Raw genomic sequence first — 25,184 nt, 5'->3', positions numbered from 1 at the left:
GAGATTTCTTGGTGAAATACAGGCATCGATATAATATTCAAAAGAGATAGCTTCAAGTCTCTGCAAATTTTCTAATACATGGCAACCTTTTTCTTCTTCTAGATCCTTCTGCTTCACTGTAAGTATAGAGAAAGGATGGGATATATTTTGTTATTTCAAAGAAAAATGGGAACCATAATATTCCAGGTTGCTCAGTAAGACAAGTGTCTGAGTTAGGGTTTCCATTGCTGTGAAGAGACGCTATGGCTAAGGCAAATCTTATAAGGACAACATTTAATTGGTTCTGGCTTACAGATTCAAAGGTTCAGTCCATTATCATTAAGGCAGGAGGCATGGCAGCATCCAGATAGACATGGTGCTGGAGAAAGAGCTGAGAGTTCTACATCTCATTCCAAAGGCAAACAGGGTAAGACTGGCTTCCAGGCAGATAAGAGGAGGGTCTCAAAGCCCACATTCACAATGACACACTTCCTCCAACAAAGCCACACCTACTCCAACAAGGTCACACCTACCCCAACAAGGCCACACCTACTCCAACAAGGCCACACCTCCTAATAATGCCACTCCCTGGGCCAGGCATATTCAAACCACTACAAGTGACTTATTTTTTCTGACTTTGTGTACAAATACATATAAACTTATGTTCACTGTGTTTAAATACAAAACAAACACTCCTTTCTTCATATGTACGTATGTGTGGGTGCTTGCATTTCTTCTGGTGCCTGTATAAGGATTGTTCATCACTAATTCAAATGAAAAGATGAAGACTCAGCTTCAAGGATACTTTTTGTTTATTCGTCATTTTCAGAGTCAGGGTCTTATGTAGTCTAGGTTGGCTCAACTTGCTCTGGAGTCCAGAATGATCTGGAACTTCTGATCTTCCCACCTCAGCCTCCCGAGTATGGGGATATGAAGACAACGCTTTTGTTCCTATTTCATAAATTTTCAGTATGGGCTGAGAAGCACAAAATAGTATTGTATCTGTGTGCTGCATGTGCCTTCCTTCTATTGGCTATTTGCCTCAGTGATACAAGTAATAACCACAAGCACCCGGGGCTCAACCACATACCTCCCTTATAAATGCAATGTGATGTCTCCATGATAAATGAGGGATTGGAATTTCAGACAGATTAAGTAAACTGTCTAACGCTATCCAGATACCCACTCCAAACTACATCTCTTCTCTCCCTCTCTCCTTCCATGTCCCTCCCTCTCCTTCTTTTCCTTCTCTTCTGCAGTTATTCAGAAAATCCCAGCAACCACAAAGAATGTGCTATAGAAACACAGGGTGTGTAATCAGGGAGAACATTGGAAACCCACGCGACTCCTTCCCTCCCTCCCTCCATCAAGCCCTGGCAGAGGGATGTGAGCAGAGTTTATTGCTGTCTAGTTGGAATAAGGGATGCAGAAGTTGGAAGTTGGAAAGAACCTTACGTATCAGCAGGTCTCTTCCAACCTGGTAACCTATCACAGCTTTAGAAAACACAAATATCTGGTTCTTAACCCAGATCTATTGATTTAAATATCCAAGAGTATTTGCCTTCTAAAGCCCCTGACAAAGTGATCTGTGTGCTAGCAATGCAGATCGAATGATGGCTCCCATGCCCCACCTCCACTGATAAAGTAACTTCAAGCAACATCAGAAGGCCTGAGAAAATAATAATCAGATGCTAGCAGAATCCCAATCTACACGTGAGTCCAATTCTCAACGTAAGATTGGAGACGGGGGTTAGCTCTTATCTTGTGTTATAAAGTTACCCCGCAAATAGTCTCTGCAAGTCTGCCTGCAGTGTTGCTCTGTAATATACTTAACAAGATATATTTAAGTGGGTTTATTTTGTAGTATCTTGTTACTCAAATTATACATTGTTCATATAAATCTTAACAATGATGTTAATCTATTGTTAATTAGGATGATTAACAAGGTAGAGGACCCTACTCTAATCTCTTCCAACATTTTTATTTGGTTATATAGAAACATGTAAATAGGGTATTTCTTTTTAACAAAGTGTATTTGTGCAAAAGTTTTGAGTATTGTGCTTAGATAAATGGCATCTCTCCATCCTCAGAGAACACAGTACAATACAAATTTCCTTTAGTTTGAGCTGCATGAAATTTGAACTAATCTGATTGTTTAATCTTCCTTTTAAACCTTTAGTCCAAAAGTCAGAAGGTGTTAGATTGACTCACAGTGCAGCTTCTTGAATCTATGCGAGCCTAGGAATAGCACTGCATTCCTTAAAGCCCCTCATGAGAATAATTCATGCCATCCCTATGGCCTGGTGTCATTGTTAGAATTTCATCAAATACTGAAAATGAGCTTTGAAAATATTTGAGAATAATGGGTGAATGTTGTGAAGTCTCTGGCTCTACCTCACTTGTACAATTGAGATGTGCATATCAGTCATCAATGTTTTACTGTGTAAAGTGCTGCTGATTCCATCCTGACTTGATTATTGTCCATCTTATACATATGTTAACACACTGCTCTTCAAAAAATGGGTCCAGTAAAATAATAGTAACTATACTGGTAGGAAAGAAATGTGGGACAAAGGGAGAAGCACAGGGTGGGAGGCCTGTGGGAGGAAGGCTTTCATCTCTGCCTGGATGGAGTAAGAGGCCTTCAGAGGCTCTTGCATGTGGTGAATGGTAAATCGCCACAATCCTAAGAGATCATTTTCCTGAGGCCTGGGGTGCTTTTCTGGGATCGGGGGCAGGCATGGAATGGAAATCCATAATTCACTGCCAGTTTAAGGAGAAGCTTTTTCCTAGGGAAAACTAAGAGCCGAACAAATATGAACAGGATTTGATTTTTTTTTTCTTTTTATAAATTAAAATTTTAGTGCTAAAGTTCACAGAACCAGAAAGACAAAAGGGCTAAGCTTTAAGATTTTAAAACATTTCAGTTACACGAGGAAAAACCAAAGCAAAGATGGTGCCGAGTACTCACAGAGCTTCCGGTTTGCATTTCGTGAGGCAGGGCCATCTGCTCACTCTAATTCTCAAGGCCTATTTTCAAAAATTGGCCAAGAATTTCAGAGCTCAGCAAAATAGGAGCTCATGGTGGGTTTTGTTTGTTTGTTTTTATGTTTGTTTGGGTTTGTTTTGTTTTTGTTTTTGTTTTTTTTTTTGGTTTTGGTTGTTTTTTTTTCTCATTCTAAGTTTAAAAATACAAAAACTGATCTCTTTTATTTTTAAATTCTATTTAATGTATGGAAAAATAGAACTTACATCGGAACTCTTTTTTTTTTTTTTTCTGTAAAATGGACACGTTTGCGATTAGATTATCACCAGTCACCAGTGGTAGTCATAGTTGCTGCAGATGGAGATCAAATACCACATACATGGTACATACATGTGCTGCAGACTAAGACTAGATACTATATGCATGGTACATTCCTGTTCTGCAGACAGAGACTAAATACTACATGCAAAATACATAACTGCTGCACTGAGACGAAATACTACATACATGGCACATTCCTGTGCTGTAGACTAAGAGCTATATTCATGGTACATACCTGTCCTGCAGACTGAGACTAAATATTAAATACATGGTACATATCTGTTCTTCAGATGGAGAGCAAATACTATATAAGCACATACTTGTACTTCAGATTTAGACTATATACTACATACATGGTATATACATGCACACACACACACACACGTACATGGTCCATACCTGTGCTATCGAATGAGACTAAATACAACATACATGGTGTATAACTGTGCTGTAGTCTGTGATAAATACTACATATTTAGTATTAAAATGACCGTGGCTATTAGGAAAGGCTCAAGTGGAGGATTCTGGCATCAGCTTCTATAGCAGAACAATCTTAGTGGCTCCAAACCCTGGGCTACAGCCGGTTTTGTTTACATTGTGCTTAGAGTTCCCTGTACCATTTGGACTACTTAATGAAAGAGAATAAGTCCTTTTTTTTTTTTTTTAAAGTGAGAAATAAATAAGAACCAAGGTTACACAGAATAAATCCTACCGTAAAAAGGAGGAAGACAACACGTGACTGGAATATTTAAACTAATCTGAAAAATACAGGTTTAATCTCCCCAAAATGGGAAAAAAAATGTATCTCAACATTTGAGAGAGGTCATAACATTCAATTGGGAGGACTTTTAATCCATGGGAAGGTAAACCTAGAATGATTTTCACTGAGCACGTAGTAGAAGTCAAAACCCTAAGGGTCATCAGTGAACGTTACATCTCCATTGGCATGATTAAAGGAGCCATCAATGGTAGTCGGAAAACAGTAATGCTGTTATCTCGGCTAAGGACCTGGCAGGCGTGGAGCAGTTTTGAGCAGAGCTGTATAGACACGGTCCTCTCAGAAGAGTAAAGCAAGGAGCAGAAGCACACTGACACCACAGCTGGTCAAGTCTTGTTTCCTGTTCCCAGCCTAGCTGTCACAGTAGCTGATAGATATTTGTAGAATGGATGGATGATCAGTTTCTGTGACATTAATCACTTAAGTGATCTTTATACCGGGAGTGTATTGACGTATAATGTTTACTATTATATTTGACACCAATTGGAGTAGCCTATGAGACAGTAAGCATAGTTTAATTAATATATTCTCTTCTACTGGAGAAGGATGTGTGGCTCTAGAGCTGTCTGTGAGTTCAGACAAGGAAGGACCTGCAGCCTCTGGCACCCCCACTTTGAAGACTCAAGTCAATCCTGCTTTCCTGCTTCCTTGTAAGGATCCAGATAATGAAGGGTTGTTTTAAATTTGGACAAACTATGAAATCCATCTAGATATAAATCCTTCCGTGGATTTATACAGAGAATCATGCACATGCAGAATCCCATCATTTTCTGGAATCATATTCCAGGGTAGCCTCTGTACTGCTACTCTGGAACCCCATCACTCAAGTGCAGCAGGAAGGCAGATCCTAAGTGTTAGCCCCTGACTTCCGGGGCTGTGTCCCATCATCTCTGGAGTTGAGCTCAAACTTCACCTCTGTGCCTGGAGCAGCTGCTCTGTCCCTTGTCTGATCACCCTTGAGGCAGAGCAGAACTTGACTCTTCTCCACTCTGTAGAACATCACAGTCCATGTTAGCAAGCTTATTTTCACATACTCCTTATGCATTTCTTGGATGGTAAGAAATTCCATAATGAAAGTAGGTGTTAGTAAAAAATTTAAGAAAAAAAAAAAAAAACATAAGAAGCAAAAAAGAAAGAGATTGTTGGCTTCACGGTCCTAGAATACGGTGGCATGAAATGTTTGAACACAAAACATACCTTTAGTCAACACTGCAAGTTTACATACTGTGTTGGATATTGCTATGTTAACAAACCCCAAACACAGACAATTTAAACAATAAGTTCATGTCAGTAACATTGCACAGCAGTGCTGAGAAAGGCATCTTTTTAGCTTGTTCTCTAACCAGGGACCAGGAATCCTCAGTCCCCTCTGTCCACCATCTGTCCTGCAGCAGAATATTCTACATCTACCTGAAAGGAGAAAGGATGCCCAGGCCAGCATGTGGTGAGAGGTAGGGGTCAGCCCAAAGATAGCATGTAGTGTTTCAGCTCACAGCCAGCCACACAGACAAGCAATGGGGCCATCTGTGTTAGGGAAGAAGCCGAGAATGGAATCTGGCAGACAGCAAACAGGATTTGCCCCATGGATGGTCTTGATTATAGAACTTCTTAGTTTTCCAAGATCCTCTTATCTTTCACCACAAATACATTCAAAACCATTTCAGGGAAGCATGAAGATTTGCATAGCCCTTTTAAAGTCATTGCTATAGGAGACCCTACATTCTTTTTTAACAGCCAGTAAAATTCACTGTCTTAAAGCCTTAAACACAGTAACTATAATCCCTGAGTATGACAACCACAGCACACCAAGGATCTCTCTGCACACACATTCAGTTTCCTTGTATTCTCTTCTCTGTGATGTGTTTTAAAATAAGTCCTGAGGAGAGCAGTTGTTGGTGGACATCATCAGATAACGTGCCGGAGAAGCCTTTACCCTGGTGGGTAAAGTGCTGCTGGCCCAGGCCACAACACTCTCTGAAACCCTTTTCTGTTCTCTTCTACCCAGACTGTGGAAAACCCATGTGTTTGGGTGGCTGAGGTTGGAAACTGAGTAATATCACTTCTCCAAAATAGATTTAATAGCAGGGCTGGGGAACAGTTTCCTGACCTGTTTAAGGGCAAGTACAGATCCAGAGAAAAACATGGTTGTATGAGTTTTCACATTCATTAGTGGAAAAAAAAATCAGACTCACATAACACTTTTTAAAAGAAACTGGAACAACAATTACAATTTTGTTTTCAACCATAATTTTACCCTGACTTTTTAAATTTATTTAACTCATAATATTTTATTGCTAAGGATTTTCCTGAGGGAGTCATCATTTAATAATTCTTATTCATTCAATTAAGGCCTTAGGAAAATTAATTTATGTGAGTCTAAATACAACATAACCAGAGATATGATAGGAATCACATTTTTAAAAGCCAGCTTCCAAAAGGAAAACAGTCTCTAGGGAGACAGTACACGTGCAAGATGACTCTCTTTAGACAAAAGTGATTAAATATTCTGTTTGATGGACTCACCCTTATGTTCTTCAGAAACATAGAATGGTCATCATTGGAGAAACTGCTGGCAGAAGTGTACCCTAGATCCAAAGAAAGACACTGTTTCTCACTCACCTGTTAGGGAAAGTGCCGCTGCACCATTTGGGCCATGTTGTTTTTTCCCCACCTCCTTTCTGGCTGGAGATCGCCATTTGCAGTGGAGCTGTGAAGATCCGGGTCCCAGGCTCTTGCTTGGTGCTTGCTTGTCTTAGTTCCTCCTTGTTCTGTGGGGAAAGAGGGATACTCCATAATTAAGGATTTTTGTGTAGTTTGAAAAACGTAAGAGTTTTTTTTTTCTTGGTAATTTTTTTTCAAAGTGAGCTCTCACAGCTGTATGACCTTTATGTGCCATAAAACCTGGACATCTCCTGATCACGTGGCTGATTATAGGTCAGACTTGAAAATATGCAAAATATTCCTGATTAAAAATGTCCTTTATGACAACAGCCTTTGAAGTGTCTTCCCAGATCATTTCTTTAAGTGAAATGTTCAATCTCATATCTTTGAACAAATGGCCAATTGCTAATCAAATTTTTAAAAAATGATGACACTTGTTTGAAGTAGAGTCATACACTTAATCACAGTGGACAACCAGTAGACAGCAATGCTATATCTAAAGGTATTTATAAATTCACAATGTTTTTATTAAGCAAGACTACCCACAAGGCACAACTGTAGGTGATACTGATACACTAGTGAAGAAAATAGGTTAAAATATCCACACATTTGGAACATACATCCTAATGGGAAGGAGACAGATTAGTTTATCAAAGGCTAGTGAATATTGTGAAGACATAAAGAGAGGAAGAAATGGTTAAACCTCAGAGGCTAGGAGAACAGTTTTACATAGGACAGTATGAGGCTAGCTCACAACTTAGGAAAACATTGCCTAAGGCAGAGTGCCACAGGTGCAAAGAGCCCTGAAGAAGAATATGCACACACTTCAATGGAAAGAAAGGCACTAAGTGACCCAAGATGAAAGCATAAGATGCCATTAGAGAAACTGCAGGGACTCAGATCCCCAAGGGCCTGTGGACACTGTGAGGACATGGGACTGGTGAATGGGGACTTTGCCAGGACCTGATTATCATCTTAACATGATTATTCTGTCTGCAACTTGAAGAATAAGTGTGAGTGGGAGGACGCGGGGGCATAGCACAAAAATATGTCTCCCAGTGTGAGCTTCTTAAAACAATTTTAGTTTGTTCTGCATTAAAAAAAGAAAAAGAAAAAAACCAGAAACATTCTCTGCCTCCTCTTTGCCTGTTGGAGTTGGAGAACTGTGTTTAGGAAATGTGGTAAGACAAAAAGCCTGATAGAACCGGAACAAGGGAAGGGAAACTGAGTCAGTGGTCCTCATGGGGCTGGTTCTGACTCCCAGGTACAGTCAGTTGAGAGAACTGTGTCCTTTATGTATTATGGACAGTAACTCTTTATTAAAAATGTGGTTTGAGCTGGGCATGATGACACATGCCTTTAGACTCAGGACTTGTGAGGCAGAGGTGGACACATCTACATGAGTTTTGGGCTAGCCTGTTCTACAAAGTGATTTTCTAGGACAGCCAGGGCTACACAGAAAAAAACCCGTTTCGAAAGAAGGAAAGAAAGGAAGGAAGGAAGGAAGGAAGGAAGGAAGGAAGGAAGAAAGAAAGAAAGAAAGAAAGTAAGTTTGAAAATGTTTTTAACCACCTATAGGTTTCTTTTCTCATGCTTTTGGTTTGTTCTTTGCTATGCAAAATCTTCTTAGTTTGACCCAATTCTCTTGTCTGTTCCCGTTCTCCTCCTTTCTTATGAATGTTCATGCATTAAAAGACTAAAATTGGGGACCTGTCTCTACTACTCATAGTAACCAACAATGTCTCTGCCACGTCCACCAAAATTCTAATAGCATTTTTCAGTGAAGTAGAAAGGCAATGCTATTACCAGCTCTGAAATCCATATGGAACCACAAAAGACCCTGAATAGCCAAAGCAGACTTAATATATTTTTGTATATGTGTGTGACATGCTGTGAGCATGGGTACACTCATGCCATAGGCTATATGTGGAGTTCAGAGGACAACATTTTTGAGCCTTCTTGGACTTTATCTTTGCAAAGTCCCTTAACTGTTGTCACCTCTGTGGAAGCCTTGTTTTCAAGCACAGTCATATTATACATGACAGTTTCCAGGTTTAAATATTTGGTCCAGCACACTGATCTAATAAGTATCTCATAAAAAAAAAAATTGGAGCCTTTCTGTATTATTTGGCCAAAATGCGCAAGGCCAGTCTGGCTTATTTTCTCTTATATCAAATTCCATTTATCAACTTCATCTTAAGATTTCTTTATTGTCTCGTGTTACTTGAGACTGTCACTTGTCACTGACAAGCCAAATGACTAGCTTCCTGAGATTACCTGATACTTTTACTAATAAACTATCAAATATTTTACTATAAATGAGAACATACTGTCAGTGGCAGGCTTTTTGTTCATAAAATTCATCTGTGAAAGCGTAATAAAATTTAGTTCATTGTCCCTCACTGTGTGTGTGCGTTTGTATGTGTGCACGTGCACATATGCATACATGTGTATATGTGCATACGTGCATGCATGTGTCTATGCATGTGCAGGACAGCTCTATGCTACCAGTTCTCTCCCTCCACCTTTACATAGGTTCTGGGGGGTAAAACTCAGAGGGCAACAAGTTCAGAATAGCAAGTGCTTTACCCACTGTGACATTTTGTTGACAACTATTGTGGTTGTTTTTTCTTAAATGCCTACCCTCTATGGAACAATGTAAACAAACAGCCGCAGTAACATTTAATCTAGTAAGGTTATAAAATGTCCTGAGTATCCTGTTCACATTTGACGTTCATTTTTTGGTTGAGAAGACATCATATGTGTGTATCACTATAAAATGCAGTTTTCTATAGACTCTGTAAAAACGAATACCAAGATATTAATTTAAGATATTAAGTTAATTTTGTGAAGTGTCTGCTTTATTGCTGAGAAGCTATCTGGCTCGCAGAAAAATGTTGAGTGGTCCCATATCACTAGTGTTCATAAGAAACACATTTTATAAGCATATGGTACTGATAAGAATGAGTGAAGTCCTTGATATGAAGAGGAACTCTTCACCATCATCCAGACATCCTTATACATGAGGGTCAGCCTCCTTCTCCTCCCCAGTGGCTAGACACCAAGTAGACCCTTTGAATAGCCAACATCAAGGAATGCTGTACCCTTGGGGCAATTAGGGAAAGAAAAACCCAAGTAACAATGTGATTGCCTATAGGCACTCCCTGCATCTGGAGATGAAAGACTGACAAGTTGTTTCTAGCCATTCTACTCACCTATACCCTGCATTAGTTGTTGGGACTTCTGTGCCTTCTGTATTTCCTACCAGGGAACTGTTCTTTCTCCTTGGTGCGTCTCTACCCTCAGCCAGGATGCTACCACACCAGTATTATGGAGGAGGGAAGATGCCCTCAAAGCAGCTGAAGTTGTGAGGGCAAACTGGGCCAGCATCTGACACCTCATTGACAGCCAGGGCACACTCCTCTGATCTGTCCCATATGTTCCTTCCTCCCTCATGTCTCCATTTAGATACTTCTCAAAGTGTTGTTGTGTTTAGACACACAAAGTGACTCACATAGAGACAATGATCTTGGTGGATGATCTCAGTGGATGATAAAGATTAACAAAGCTAAAGCATTGGCCTGGCCGCTGGCTATACTGGGCATATACTAGCTGCCAGGCAATGAGATAAATGCTTCCTAACCATATTCTCTTCTAATCCTCATAGTGGCCTCAGAACTGCCTGTGTTTATCAGGAAGTGGAACATTAAGCAAGTAAATGATTTAGCCAAGAGTATCTAATACTCAACAAAATACTAACAAAATACTCAAGGGAGCAAATATGGAGACAAAGTGTGGGACAGAAACTGAAGGAGGGGCCATCTGGAGACCATTCCACTTGGGTATCCATCCCATGTGCAGTCACCAAAGGTAGATGCTGATGTGGATGCCAGGAAGTGCATGCTGACAGGAGCCTGATATAGCTGTCTCCTTAGAGGTCTGCCAGAGTTTGACATATTCAGAGGACGATGCTCACAGCTATCCACTGATCTGATCAAGGGGTTCCCAATGGAGAAGTTAGAGAGAAGACTGAAGGAGCTGAAAGGGTTTGCAGGCCCCATGAGGAGAGCAACAATACAAACCAACCAAAGCTCCCAGTGTCTAAACCACCAGCTTGGGAGCACATAGGGAGGGACCCATGGCTCCAGCTGTATATGTATGGGAGGATGGCCTTGTCGGGCATAGGTGGGAGAGGAGATCCTTGGTCCCATGAAGGCTGAACACCAAGTGGGGGGGGGGGGAAATTCGAGGGTGGGAATGTGGGTGTGGAGGGTGGGTGGGTGCACATCCTCATAGAAAGCAGGAGGAGGGGGAATGGGATAGGAGGTTCCTGGGCTGAGGGAAATGGGATAAGGGGATAACATCTGAAATACAAATAAAATATCCAATAAAAAATTAAAATAAATAAAAGAGAAAGAAAATTTAACCCTGGTTTTCTAACTTAAATCGTCTTAGAATCCCTTATAGCACAGATCAAAAGACCTGTGTTGTGAACACACTGCCATTCTCAGCAAGTGGCTTCAGAAGCAGCATATAGCTGCTTCTTTCTGGCTTTAGTTAAGAGTCCCAGGGTTCCCCTGAGCATTCAGCAGCATCTTTCCCAGGAAGCCTCTGCACAGAATGCTTAGTCCAGGGAGCTCACATTGATAAGGATTCGTAGGAGACTAGCCATTGTAGTCCTTACTGTGCCTCACCTCATGACCCTGGAGTCAGTGTTGAGCATATGATCTTAAGGGCTAGTGGAAATTTACTCAGGTAGTTGAGAATCAAAATATTTCCACCAGAACATCGGCATCTACCTTCAGGGGAAAAAATGATGGGAAACAACCCTTAGCAATCAGTTTTATAAGGTTGGTAGACAGGAGTATAGGGACGATTGAGGCTCTGTATCAGAGGTAGATAGAGAGTCCATTACTATCCAGTGATTGCACTAGCATGGAAGAATGGGGGAGATCTGGGAGCAGTTCTGTTGGTTGGCCAGTTTTTCTGGTTTCTGTTTGTCTCTTGAGGAAAGAAGGCTCCGTAAAAAAAAGAGTGCCAGCCACAACCTTCAAGAGCTCTGAATGCATCAGGCCAGGTCCTGACTCTTACTGGCCCCTCCAAGGGACCAATATAGCTGTATCACCACTTTCCTGCAATCGTCTATTGGTGAAAGCCAGCTCTTGTAAGATGCATGAATGCCTGCACTGCATTTAAGGGGGAAATACATGGGATGGTATAGGATCTCACTGTTGGCCATGAGCTAAGACCTTTCTCAGACTTCCAAACACTCCCTTAATCCAAAGAGAACCCTCTGATTCTGCAAAGAAACACCCCTAATAGGCTGTTGGAGAATCTGCTTTACACCCTACTGGTGTATTCAAATGTTTTTTTTTTTTTTTTAAATGAGGGTTTAGCAAATTTCAAAATGTTAAGTTGCAGAATGAGCTTTGGCATGTGTGATCTATGAGTTACTCAGGATATCACTTTCAAAGAGTTAAAACTGAAATGCCTGTCCTAGTAAGCTTGCTAAGAACCGTTCTGTTTTCTTACCATCATAGGCGACATTGAAATATAAACATAAACATAGTGTTTGTTCGCCCAGGCTCTAGAGTCAGACAGTCTGGGTTTAAAACAGACTCTTATGAAGAAAGCTCTAAACACATTACTGAATGTAGAGGCATCTTCCTAGGTTCCAGGGTTCCCTTTGGTTAAATAATAACTAGGGAACTATGGTGTCCCTTCCAAAGGTGAAGATATGATCTGCAGAAAGCAGAATGTGGGGCACACAGAGCACCCCCTAAAAGTTATCATCATTGTCAATGTCATTATTAAGATTAGATATTTTGACTCCTCAATTCTTTGGCCACTTTTCCAAGATTCAGATTCTATTGTGCCTTGGGCTCTACCTGACTGCCAGTGAGTCTAGTGGGAATTCAGCAGGCCTATGTGTGAACCACAGGATGCTTAGGAGACACTACTCCTTGTCTGTTTGCCACAACTGACTTAAGACTGCTTCCCCTGCATCTCTCTCCATCTCTGTCTCTCTGTCTCTCTCACTCTCTCTCCCTCTCCCCCTCCCCTTCCCTCTTCCCCTCCCCCCTTCTCGGTTTATTAATACCAAAGACTATGGATGAAGCCATGTTTCAAAACCAAGTACCTCATCTCAAGCCATCTCTGTTCTTGGCATAAATTTGCTCTCAGTTTAAGTGAAGCTAGTTTTCAGAAAGTTAAACCAATAATAAGTAGCCTCATATTCAGTTGATTTGTAGCTCACGGCATGTAACAAGCACTGTCTTTTGTTGTTTCTACTGAACAAGACCTCTCTGAAGGTGTGCCCCTCCTTCTTATAGTTAGAGGGTTTAACCTTTTATTTGGGAGGGCTTCTTCCCTTATCCTTTGGTTCTTGATTTATTTTCTATTTCATGGCTATTCTAGTCTTCCCATCGCAGAAACAGCATGTTTATTTTCACAAATCAAGCCACATGAATGGAAACAGCCTCCCACATCTCAGACTTGGGCATTAGTTGTTCAACGGCTGTGTGTCTTTCCACAGATCTCTTTATTTCGAGCTGGTGCTGAGACTCCTTGGCCCGGTTTCTATTCACATTCCCAGCCTACCTGTTGGCTGTATTGTACAGTGCTGCCACTTTTGTATGTCCCCACTGCTCTTTCGTGCCAGCCCATAAATGCAGTCCAACTCTATGTCATGTTTGGCTACATTCACCACCACCGTTTCCCAAGTTTCCTTCTTTGCTTCACTTTGACTGAGCATCTTCTGCTCTGCCTGGTCCCTTTACTCCTTCCCTCCACTAAGCTTCCTTTATATATGTTGTCTTTTAACATATCTGATTCCCCAGTTCATACAGCACTATGCTTTATTGTCTGGGGGCTATTTATAACTGGTGCTATCTGTTTGATCTTTGTTACTTTATAGATTTTATTGCCTTGTTGAGAAGTGCTATATTTCATATATCTGTATTCCCCCCCCCCAGTATTAATCTAAGAACAAAGAACTACGCAAGCTTGTTCACTAAATTCTTCATTATATAAAATCTATCTATAATGTTATTCACCACTACTGATATTTGGTAATACTTTGAACTAGGTATTTTCAGTAATATTGCTTTTGCTTGATAATGAATTTTGATGAAAGAAGCATTTACTATCATGGGAAGCGAGCATGCTGATTGTAACCTCAGACCAAATACCCATCTCCCAAATCAAACTAGTCTGAGAAAACTTGCATTCCCAAACTTAAAAGGCTTTCCCAGCCTATCGCTGATATCAATGGTGCTTTGTTCAGTATACCAGACATTGGGTGATGTCAGTGAAGACTGAGTGAAGATCAGTGATGTTTTCCTGAGTAATTTTAAAGGAAAGGTCCAATAGGACATCAGGTACTGTTCTCAACTCCTCCTCATCAGCCTGGTCCTAAGGCAAATTCTTCACCGTGTATATGCATGGTGTGTGCCTTCCCAGCTACTCAAGGGGCTGAGGCTGGAAGGTCGCTTGATCCTCTAAGTTTCAGACCAGTCTGATCACTCTTTGAAAAAGAAAGAAAGTAAAGCTAATACAGATGTTTCTTAGATTGGTGTAATTTTAATAAATGTTTATAAGCATTTTAATAGTTTTCGAGGCGTTGTGTTAGGTAGTACTTAAGAGTTTTTTGTGAGTCTTTAATAGGTAACTTAGACCTTCCCACTACTTTATAATAGGTTCTCCATATTTAAGAACGCTCTCTCCATCTAGTGGACAAAGTGTTACATTACATCTACTAACAAATGGCAAAGACCCTAGTCCTATCTCAGATCAGACATAATTTATCTAGTTAGTAAATGTTTTGATTTTCATGATAGTATTATTATCAGAATATTTTTAGATATCTAGTAATATTTTTCAAAAAAGTCTACAGTAAGGTGTCTCTGTAAGTTAGGATTTTCTTAATGAAATTAAAGAACATTGTATTTAAAAAACATAAATTAATGATTTTTTGTGTGTGTGTGATTCAGTTGGCATTGATCTAGTTAGAATGAGAAAAAGTAAACCCCAAACCACACCCTTCTATCTCCTTTATTGTTCATAAGACTATGGAGAAGTGAACCTGTGGTGGCGCAGCTGCTAAAACGGCCGCCTGCAGAGGGCACAGACCCTCTGCTTGCTTGCTCTCTCTCTCTCTCTCTCTCTCTCTCTCTCTCTCTCTCTCTCTCTCTCTCACCTGTTCGAATCCCACTCCGTCCCATTTGCCTCCGCCTGAGTCTCATGGGAAAAAAAAAGACTATGGAGAGAGACGCTCCCTTCTGTTCCATTTAACCCTAACATCATCCTACTAAATAATAAGAAGCAGCAAGCACAGATGCTTTGTAGAGTGTTTCCATCCTTAGATCCCCTGGGACTCTCTTCTTTAAAGGGAAACATATTCCCATCCTCCCTTACTCTTCTGAATAGGGTCTTCCAAACTCGTACTGAGTAGCACTAAAAGCTTACCTTAGTTACTACTCCTCTAAGGAACATCACAGCTATCCCAGCCTGAATTAATACTATTGCTTTTATTTTTTTTAAATCACAGTACACTCATAATAAGTGTTTTTAAAATGTGTGTTTAATGAATAGCACCCAAAAAGAGCTTTCCTAAATTCCCCTGATAGCACTCCGTGCTACCTTCAACCCTGCCTTCCCTGGCTGTCCTGAGGACAGCCAGTGTGTTACAAAGCGTCTCACACCTACCCTGGTCTACAGTTCGTGCCTTGTGGAATCATGAGTTCTGTCAGGGAGGACTTCAGTCATTCAGCTTTTCTGGAACCTATCATCTTTGTCTATAAAGTGAGTGTTTAATTAGATAGTCCTCCAGTTTCTTGGCAGGACCAAATTAATATATTTGCAAGATAATACAATTCTAAGAAAAATATTAAAGGGCTGGAGAAATGGTTCAGTTGGTAAAATCACACACACACACACACACACACACACACACACACATGTCTTTACACCACATACATAACTATGTACACACAAAGAAAATTTGAACTTGGGAAACAGTTTTTTGACTGTCTGAGCTACATTATACATTTTCCTGTTTTTTTTTTTTAAACGTGTGTTTGTTTGTTTTTGTCTTCTTTTCCTGCTTAAAGGTTTGATTTGAGTGTTGCATAGTTGATCGGTGATTCAGTGATTCCCCTGCCTCTGCAGCTTGGCTTACTTAGGACACTTGGTACATGACACTGAGTATGAATAAATCTAGGAAAGAAAATTAGAAAGAAATGTTTTAAACTAATGGGCCATAAATTGGGTGTGTGTGTGTGTGTGTGTGTGTGTGTGTGTGTGTGTGTGTGTGTATGTGTGTGTTTGAAGGGGTGGTTGTACATGCACATAGACATGTTGAAAATAAACCCCGGGGCATTGTGTATGTAGGGCAGCACTGTACAACCGAGCTACGTGTTCAGTTGGATAAAGATTCTAATGGGGGCATGTTGGTAACCGTTTAATTTGAATTCATTTGTGCATTCAGTAATTTCCTTTAGCCACACACCCTCTGGCCTATCCCAGGCTGTCATTCTCTTCTCTCAAGAACAGATGAGAATTGAGTTTGATGGTGATTAATGTCTCACTAGAAAAGGGTTTTGTTTTTATTTGAAAAAGTATATCTGGCCTTAAAGACTATTCTACTGAAAGCTCTGTATATGGCTATTTTTTGGCCTCCAACTTTAAAGTCTGTGTTGAACTCAATGCATTTCATTTCTTCTATGTTCACTTACCTCACTTAGTATAAGAGTTTATTGTTCTGTGTTATGGTTCTGGAGGTTGAACACAGGGCCTCATGTATGTCAGTCATTTGACTCTACCATTTATCTATGCTTCTAGCTTCAGTAAAAGATAAAGACATATACACGTACACACACACACACATATACATATACACATAAAAGATACATCCCTTGAGAATTTGGTAGAACCTGTTTTGGTCGTATCCACCCTCTCTCCTCCAAGTTTTTAAATATTCACCCCTTCCTTTTTTCTCACCCAACTTTACACCTCCCTGAATCCAGGTCAGTATGTTCAACTCAAATATTTTCGGAAAATGTAGCCTTCCACTGAAGCATTGTATGTGTATCATGGGCTACACTCTTTTAGACAACTGACCCTCCCTCTCTCAACAGCTAACCACTCCCAATTACTGATCCTCAACTAAGAGGGAGATTTTGTCCATTCCCTACTTTACTCAGGGGTTTGGTCTGTCTTGGATTTGCACAAGTATTGTTCATGCTGTCACAACAGCTGTGAATTCATATTGAAACTACCAGGTCGTGCCCAGAAGATATTTTGTTGTAGTCGTCTACTACTGCTTGCTCTTAAAGTCTTTCCTTCTATTCTCTTCTCCAGAGGTTCTTGAGCCTTTGGAAGAGGGATACAGGACATATGTTCCACTTAGACTTTGGAATTCTGGGTTCTCATATTGTCTACCCTAAGCCAGTGGTGCATATCAGGGTCATTCACCATCTATTACAAATAGAAGACCCTAACATGAAGGATGAGAGATGTATTAATCCACTGTTATAATAATACATCTTTAGGAGTTAATACTTTATTCATGTAACATCATAATAGGAATAGGTTCTCTATCTGGGTCTATAGCCAAATAGTTTATTTATCTAGCCATAGGTTCTTGACCCATCCAATAACGGTTTTTGAAAGAACACATGAAGTACTACACTATCTCAAATTGCATTTTGTGAGAGCTCAAAATCTAGACAGTAAGAGCATGTAGTAAATGTTTTCAATTAACCATCAGTCTTGACCATAACGGACAGAATAGGGCAGTGTCTTTGGTAGCATGAAGGATGCTCCACAAGATTCTAAGGTTTCTGGCAAAATGTCTAGATAAAAGCTAAGTCCTGAAGAATGAATGTCAGTTGTCTTAGCAAAGGAGAGGTGAATAATCAAGAGAACAACTCAGGAAACAGTAGCCAGAGAGCAGAGTGGTAGTTCAGTGTGCGTCAACTGTAAAGTGCCTGATGGTCTAAGTTGTACCTTGGGATAAGAAGATGATTGCTTGCAGTTGAGATGACCAAGACCTTCATTCTAGTGGTGAAGTTTTTATTTTATTCTGAAGCAAAGTGAGTTGATGAAGAGTTTCAACTGATGAATGTTGTAGTCAGTATTATTTGCATTCTAAGATCTACTGTAAAAGTCATTATGTGTTCACAGCAAAAAAAAATGGAGAAAGAAATGATTGAGTAGATATAGTGTGAGAAGGAAAAGAAGCCCATGTTCAGGTGGATTGTGACATCAGACAGTGGCAGTTGTTCAGCCGAACTCAAATATTTACTGGATTACTATAAATTTGTTCTTTTATAAACAGGAATTTGGTGCTCAGAGCTACTTTGCAGAATGACCTAATTTTTTTTAATGAAGTTAAGTTTAGAAAGACTTATGCCTTGTAAATTGTCAAAAGCCAAGAAAAACAAGGATGTTAACCCAATGTTATGTTTGCAGTTATGGGTTTGTTTGTTTGCTTACTTGCTTGAAGTGCTAGGGCTAGAACTCAGGGTGATTGTTATTATGCAAACATGCTACCACTACATCTCTAGTTCGATGTTGTAATATTTACTAGCAAGAATCAGATGCAGTATCTTCCTGTCATTGCTAAAATCAGGCTAACTACTCTGCTGAGATACTAGCATGTCAATGCTCTCAGCAATGTAACTTCTCTTCCTCTATTCACAGTTTCGATGTGGACAATGGAACATCAGCGGGACGGAGTCCCTTGGATCCCATGACCAGCCCAGGGTCTGGGCTGATTCTCCAAGCAAACTTTGTCCACAGTCAACGCCGGGAGTCCTTCCTGTATCGATCTGACAGTGATTATGACCTCTCTCCAAAGTCTATGTCCAGGAACTCCTCGATTGCCAGTGACATGTGAGTATAAGGATGGGCAGAAAAGACAGAAGCACCTAGAAAAGTTTGAGCAGATTCATCTCTGGAGTGGATGATGTCATAAATGATGATTTCACCCAACCACATCCTCTTTCTTTTGATGCAGAAACTCCTCCAAGATGAAGAGGAATAATAGATTTAACTTGAATGCACTGTCACCTTGATTAAGGAGAATAACACTTTCTCAGAAAATATATTGTTTGGGAAAAGTAGAATTAAACATTTAATGGGAAACTACCCTTAAGACATCAACCTATATTTGTGTAAGACTCAACATTCAGATACTCAGCCACATGAAAGTTTTCTAATATTTTTTTTTAAAGCCTTAGGCTTAGGTTGATGACCTCCATGACATGAAGATAGACAGCATATTGGCTATATCTCAATTGATGTGTACAGGCATGAAACTATCAAGATCTTTTGGAGATTTTGTACAAATGGAACCAGGTTCTGAATATAAATCACTGGGTGCAATATACTCGAATTCACTTGAGACATAGAACAGATTAGAAATGAATTCAAACTAATGGGCTTGCAGATAATACAGGGATTATCATCTCCTTTCGCAGAACATTCGGTTTGTATGCTTACTATACATTCATATTCGATCTGTGTGGAGGAAACTTCTGCATAGGTCCCTATTCTTATCTAATATGTGCATTGTCATATTTGGCAATGGATACAATTAGCTTCCTCTCTTCTCTGGATCTAAACGTTCATTCTGCTACACTCAACATCTTCTTGTGATGCCCTTGCAGAACCTACTTATAGTTCATCTTATAGGACTCTTGTGGGTCGAGTGGTATCCTTCGTACCCTAAAAGATCACCAAGGCAATAGAGCAAGCAACAGCCCCAAATCCACATGGGCACCTAGAAATAAAAATAGACTTTGTCCAGTTTGTAAACTTTAGTTCTCAGTTCCCTCTTCTTGTACCAGTTGTATTACTGATGACTACTCATCTTCCTAAATAACTTCCCGCTGCCAGGGGGTCTTTTGTGTTATCTTCTTTCCTCTTCTATAGGTTTGAAAATGTCCGTAGGATGTTTATTTATTCATTCAGACACAATGGGAATATTTCTTGAACTCCTAGAACAGTTCTTGAGCTCTGAATGTAAGGGGAAGAAAGGACTGGTATTAAACTATTTGTAATAAAATGTGAGTACCATCTTGAGGTTTTACAAGGTACTGCACAAGCACAAAACATGGGCCCAAAGAAAGCTCTCGGCCCAAAGGAAATAAGAAGAAAGTAATGGTTCAGGGAACAGCTCTGTAAAATATGGAGACACTGATACATTAAAGGCATGGTATTAGGCTGAATATGAGAAGCAGAAAGTAAGAGAAGAGGAAGAAGCAGATAAAGTCCATAGGAACCGAGAGCCACTAAAGTTCTTTGGACTTCACCATGTTTTGCTTTTATTATATTTGTATAATTGTTATTCTATTTTGGAATGATTGGACAATGAAGAGATATAAGAAAGGGATTCATATTGAATATCATTATAGAAACACGGTTGGCCACATGGGATGAAGATCTAGATCAAGGTAGTGAAGTGCAGCAAAGAGATCTGTCCAGATGTAAGAAATACAAGGCCTATGGAACAGTGGTGTGTGTGTGTGTGTGTGTGTGTAGCTGATAGAGAAAGAGAAACAAAAGGAGTGCATTTTTGACAATGACTGAGTAAACAGATGTCAGTATTAACATGAGGACTAAGAGAAGGACACTAAATAGTGGATTCAGCTTTAATAAAACAGGATAGGGAAAACTTGGGATTTGTTGGCAAGAGGAAGACAAAGATTAGATATAACAGTCTACAGGACTAGAAGAGATTAGAAGAACCAATTATCTTCTATAATTACTAGGTGTTTAGATGCCATTTGAGCAAAACACCTTAGTCAAGCAGAGTTAGAAGCCCAATACGTTGGAAAGTGAATTAAAAGTGGTTCTCTGAGGCAGTGAATGCATACTTTTAGAAAATCAATGAGAAAGGGGAGTGAGAGAATTAAACCTGACTAGGTTTAATTTAAGAGGAAAGAAAAATTAATAACACTTGAGCTGAGTGAAGGCCCAGAAGCTAGAAACTAAAAATCATGGAAAGTAAAGATTACAGATAAATGTATAGTTACTGACACAAATGTGCTCAAGAAACAGTTTCTGGAAAAATGATAGAGGTTGAGATTATATTCTTTTTTTAAATATCTATCTATCTACCTATCTATCTATCTATCTATCTATCTATCTATTTTATGTATGAGTACACTGTTGCTCTCTTCCGACACACCAGACGAGGGCATCAGATCCCAGTATAGATGGTTATGAGCCACCATGTGGTTGCTGGGAATTGAACTCAGGACCTCTAGAAAAGCAGTCAATGCTCTTAACCACTGAGCCATCCCTTTAGCCCCTGGATTGTATTCTTTAGAGAAGACAAAGGAGAAACAAGTAAAAGAAGAAATATAAAGATGGAGATGAAGGAGAAAAGGGTTTAGAGAATTAGTGGCTAATGATGTCTGCTTTTCCATCAAACAGGAGGCTTAGCCATTGTCACCAGTGAGAGTGGGGTAGGTAGTTGAGGACGAGGTGAGAGGACAAAGCCACTGCATACCCAAGGCTGGACTCCTAAATGTTCAGCTACTCAGAGGTTGAGACAAGACGATGCTGAATTCAAGGACTGTCTCAGTTGGTGAAGGAGTTCAGGACCATCTTGGGCAGCAGGGTGAGACCCTACTTCAAAGGGAAAAGTATGAATAGGGCTGGAGATGTAGTCCCTGTGGTAGAGTGCCTATGTAGCATAGTCTATGTGAGACTCATACAGTGGGGAAGGTCAGTAAGCTGATCAAGCAAGAGAACAACACACTAGAGGGATTGATAGAGGAGCCCTCAGTCTAAGAATCCCCATTATCAGTCAAAAAAAAAAAATCTGACTAGTCCAACTTCATTATAAGTGAAACAACAAAACAGACAAAGCACCTCTCCCAAGGACCACCAAACATTGAGGAAGAGGAACAGAAAGAATGTAAAAGCCAGAGGACAGAGAGATGTCTTTTAAGACATCTAGACATGACATGGTATGGCCATTGCAATCATGGACTCTCTGCAGCTGTGATTGTCTACAGAAGACCTATATAAGTTGGGCCTGCCAGAATTTCACCATGGATGGGGAAAAGGGCCCATGAGACTCCAACTATTCCTAAGAGACTGTGGTCAATTAACAGGCAAGACATGCTAATTAAACTCTGTGGACCACATAAAAATAGACATAGAAGTGAGAGGAAGCCATGTTGAGAAGGAAGTAGGAGAGGGGGGATTGGGAATGAAAACAACTAGAATTTTTTATATGAATGAAAGAAAGTGTTGAGCAATTAAAAAATATTACAAAGAAAGATCAGAGAACTTGCAGTGGAGAAGTATCTTAATGGTTAAATGCTCTGCTCTCTAAAACTCTAGAAAAACAATTTTGTCATGCTAATGCATAGGCTGTGCTTCCCCTATCCTCTCTTCAAGTTAGGAAAGACCAAATATGAACCTCCATTTTATGAAAAGCTGGTGGTATTTCACATTCTAAAAAAGCCTTTATTTCCAAAGCCCTATACAAGAATGACCTCATTTTACCCTGTACCAATTCAAGAGTTCCTTTATCTGTTGGGAGGACTCATGTAGGAATGACAAATTGAATCAGACCATGATGCAACTCTGTATATTGTTGAAAAATAATGCCTTGACATGCTCAGCTTTCTGAGTTCCTCTGCGTATTTTCCCAGAAGAAATGAGGCATTCCTTTCGCACTTGCTGAGAAACAAGATAAACAAAGTAATTATCACCTCATGTTTAATTTAGTACAGCATTTATCTTCCACACATATATAACTATGCTCTCCCTTTATTCGATGGCTTATGTGGCCATGTATGTAAACCTCAGGCTCCTTTAACTAGTTCCCAGCAATGTTCAGTGTTCATAGCTCATACTATACATCTGGGCTTTACAGAGAATGATCTTACTAAAATCTGCTTTGCTCACTGGATGATTCTGTATATGTCGCTCTTACCTAGCATCTCAACAGATAGGACCCCTCAGTGTCAGGAGTTTGTAACTCTTTTGTTTGAATGAAATGTTTTAGGAAAACCAAATTCTCTGTAAGTTTGGGTATAATTGTGTAATTAATTAGGTAATGAGAAGAAAGAAATCATCACTTCCTGGCACTATGCCACTGTCTTATCATCCATAAGTAAGTATTAATAAGCAGCAGAGGTACACAAAGGAAAAAGCCAGCAGTGATGGTCACTACATACATCATGTGTGCATATTGCACTTCACTTTTCTGAGTATTTTTGTATCTGCTGTCTCCTTTCATCCTCCAGTTCTTTAAATGGAGATATTAATATGCTATTGTGAATATGAGACCCAAAGTCCAAAAATATTCATCTTTTCAAAATACAATAAAAGTTTTGATCACCTGTAAAGAACATCAGTTTGATGATACCATTGTGGACAATATTTGAGAGCGATAGACAAAACTCGTTTGACTATTGGAATGCCTATGAAGCACTATAAAAATTTGGTGAAAAATAAACTGTAACAAACTTTGCAGCGCATAAAACAATAAAGCAGCCATGCAGCTGACTCAGAAAAAAATGTGTGCATTTCTATAGTATTAAAAAGTTCAGGATCTACAAATGTTCACTGATAGAAGATAGATGTTTCCAGAAACTTCTTCTGTGCTCATTAAACACAAATGTCACAATGGTGGCTTAATTGCTAAGATCCTTGTCATGTGACCATAAGCATCTTTGTTTGGATCCCAGCAACTTTGTAAAAGGTGGGTGTGGCAGCAGTATATGCCTGTAAGCCATTCTAGAGCATCAGTGAGCTCCATGTTCACCAAGGGACAGAGTCTATGGCTTCAAATTAAGGTGAAGACGTAATTGGAGAAAACGCCCTGAGTCACCTTCTGGCCTCAATACACATGTGCACCTGTGCACATACCTCCCCATACATGTGCCCACTGAAACCCGAGTGTACACATACACATACATGAAAAATAAGATACTCTGTGTTAGCATGAGTATAGGAAAGATGTAAACACAGGAAAAGCAGATGTGAACCATACTTAATAGTAAAACATTTATATAACCATAGACGCAGCCAAAGAAATGATGGCTGGCCCTGCTGTGGCATGAATGAACATGAAAATGGAATAATAAGGAGACAGTGCATTTGAAATCACGAGGAGATATGATTGCAAAGATTAACGGGACAATGAGCAATAACAGAGGTGTACTTGTTACTTTTGTCAATGCTATGGCAAAATACTGCCCTTCCCTGCCCCGCAAAGCAGTTTAAGCAATGGAGAACTTAGTCTGACTCATGGTTTCAAGTGTGCAGTTCACCATGGCAAGGTCAGCTTGGCAGTAGAGTGTCACCAGCAGTAGTGGCAAGAATGTGGGGAGCCCATCGGATTTTATCCACTGCCACAGAGGAGAGATCACGTGAGTGTTGCTGCTCCACCCACTTTCTCATGGCTATTCAGTCCAGGACTTGAGGCTACAGCGGGGGTACAACCCACACTGAGGATGGGTCTTCCCACCTGAGCAAACCCCTCTGGAACCGTCCTCACAGACACGCGCAGAAAATAAGTCTCCTAAGGGATTCTAAATCTCATCAAACTTGATAACAAGATTAACCACCACGTGAGACAAGGACCCTTGAATCATAAAAACCCCCCAAGCCGTTGAATTTAAGCTACCTCTCAAACCAATTAGGTTAAACTCAATTCGCCTGGGTAACTGGACCTCTGTTCCTATCCTCCGCTGAATAGCCCGTGACGTCACAGAATCCAGAGCTGACTCAGACAGCTCTTCACTCATGTTTACATACTATACTCCTACACATAGAATACGCAGTAGGGGTTGAAGGCACAGTGATGTGGGTGGATTCATTTTACAGCAAAAAGCCTTGGACACACTTGGCTTATTGGCTGGGCCCCTTTCAGATGGTTAACACGTGTTCTTGGGAACTTTCTTGCTAGTGGACATATCTCCTTACACCCCCCCCACCCCCTTTTATTTTCAGACTGCCACACCTTCCTTCACAGTTACCCAGTGCTGGGCTTAAGGAAGGCAGGAGAGTACGTATCTATCTACTCAAGTTTTTACTCTGAGTTAAGTAATTCTTCCTTGGACTCTTTCTGAAATGTCTCAGAAAAAAAAAAATCAAAATAAAAGCAGACTTGGTTCACTGAAAAGATTCTACTCCCCCGTGAACTACAGAAAATTGTGTAACCTCTCGGGGATAAATTTTAGATTTTAATACACTGTACAATCGGGCTTTTCTAAAGGAACAGAACAGATACAAGGAAAGTCTATATGAACTGTATGAGAGGGGCTTACAGGCTGTGGTCTGGGTAGTTCAGCCATGGCTGTCTCACAGTGGAAAAGCCAAGAATCTGGTAGTTGTTCAATTCAGGGAACTGGATGCCCCAGGAGTTCCAATCTGAAGCCATTGTCCCTGGGAAGTCCTAGAGAGCTGCTAGTCTGCAGAAGTCTATGC

General features: G+C 40.1%; 1 protein-coding gene across 1 annotated transcript in view; it reads left to right on the top strand.

Annotated features, from left to right (window-relative positions):
- The window catches only part of LOC117723877 (3',5'-cyclic-AMP phosphodiesterase 4D), a 644,601-nt gene that overhangs the window by 438,182 nt on the left and 181,235 nt on the right, over positions 1–25,184 (top strand). Inside the window, 1 exon segment of the mRNA XM_076916219.1 lies at positions 18,429–18,620. Coding sequence (XP_076772334.1) covers positions 18,429–18,620 — 192 coding nt within the window.

The sequence above is a fragment of the Arvicanthis niloticus genome, chromosome 19 (genome assembly GCF_011762505.2).
Source record: "Arvicanthis niloticus isolate mArvNil1 chromosome 19, mArvNil1.pat.X, whole genome shotgun sequence".
NCBI classification, from domain to species: Eukaryota; Metazoa; Chordata; class Mammalia; order Rodentia; family Muridae; genus Arvicanthis; species Arvicanthis niloticus.
Note: the sequence above shows the minus strand (reverse complement) of the source record. Positions and strands in the feature narration are given on the sequence as shown.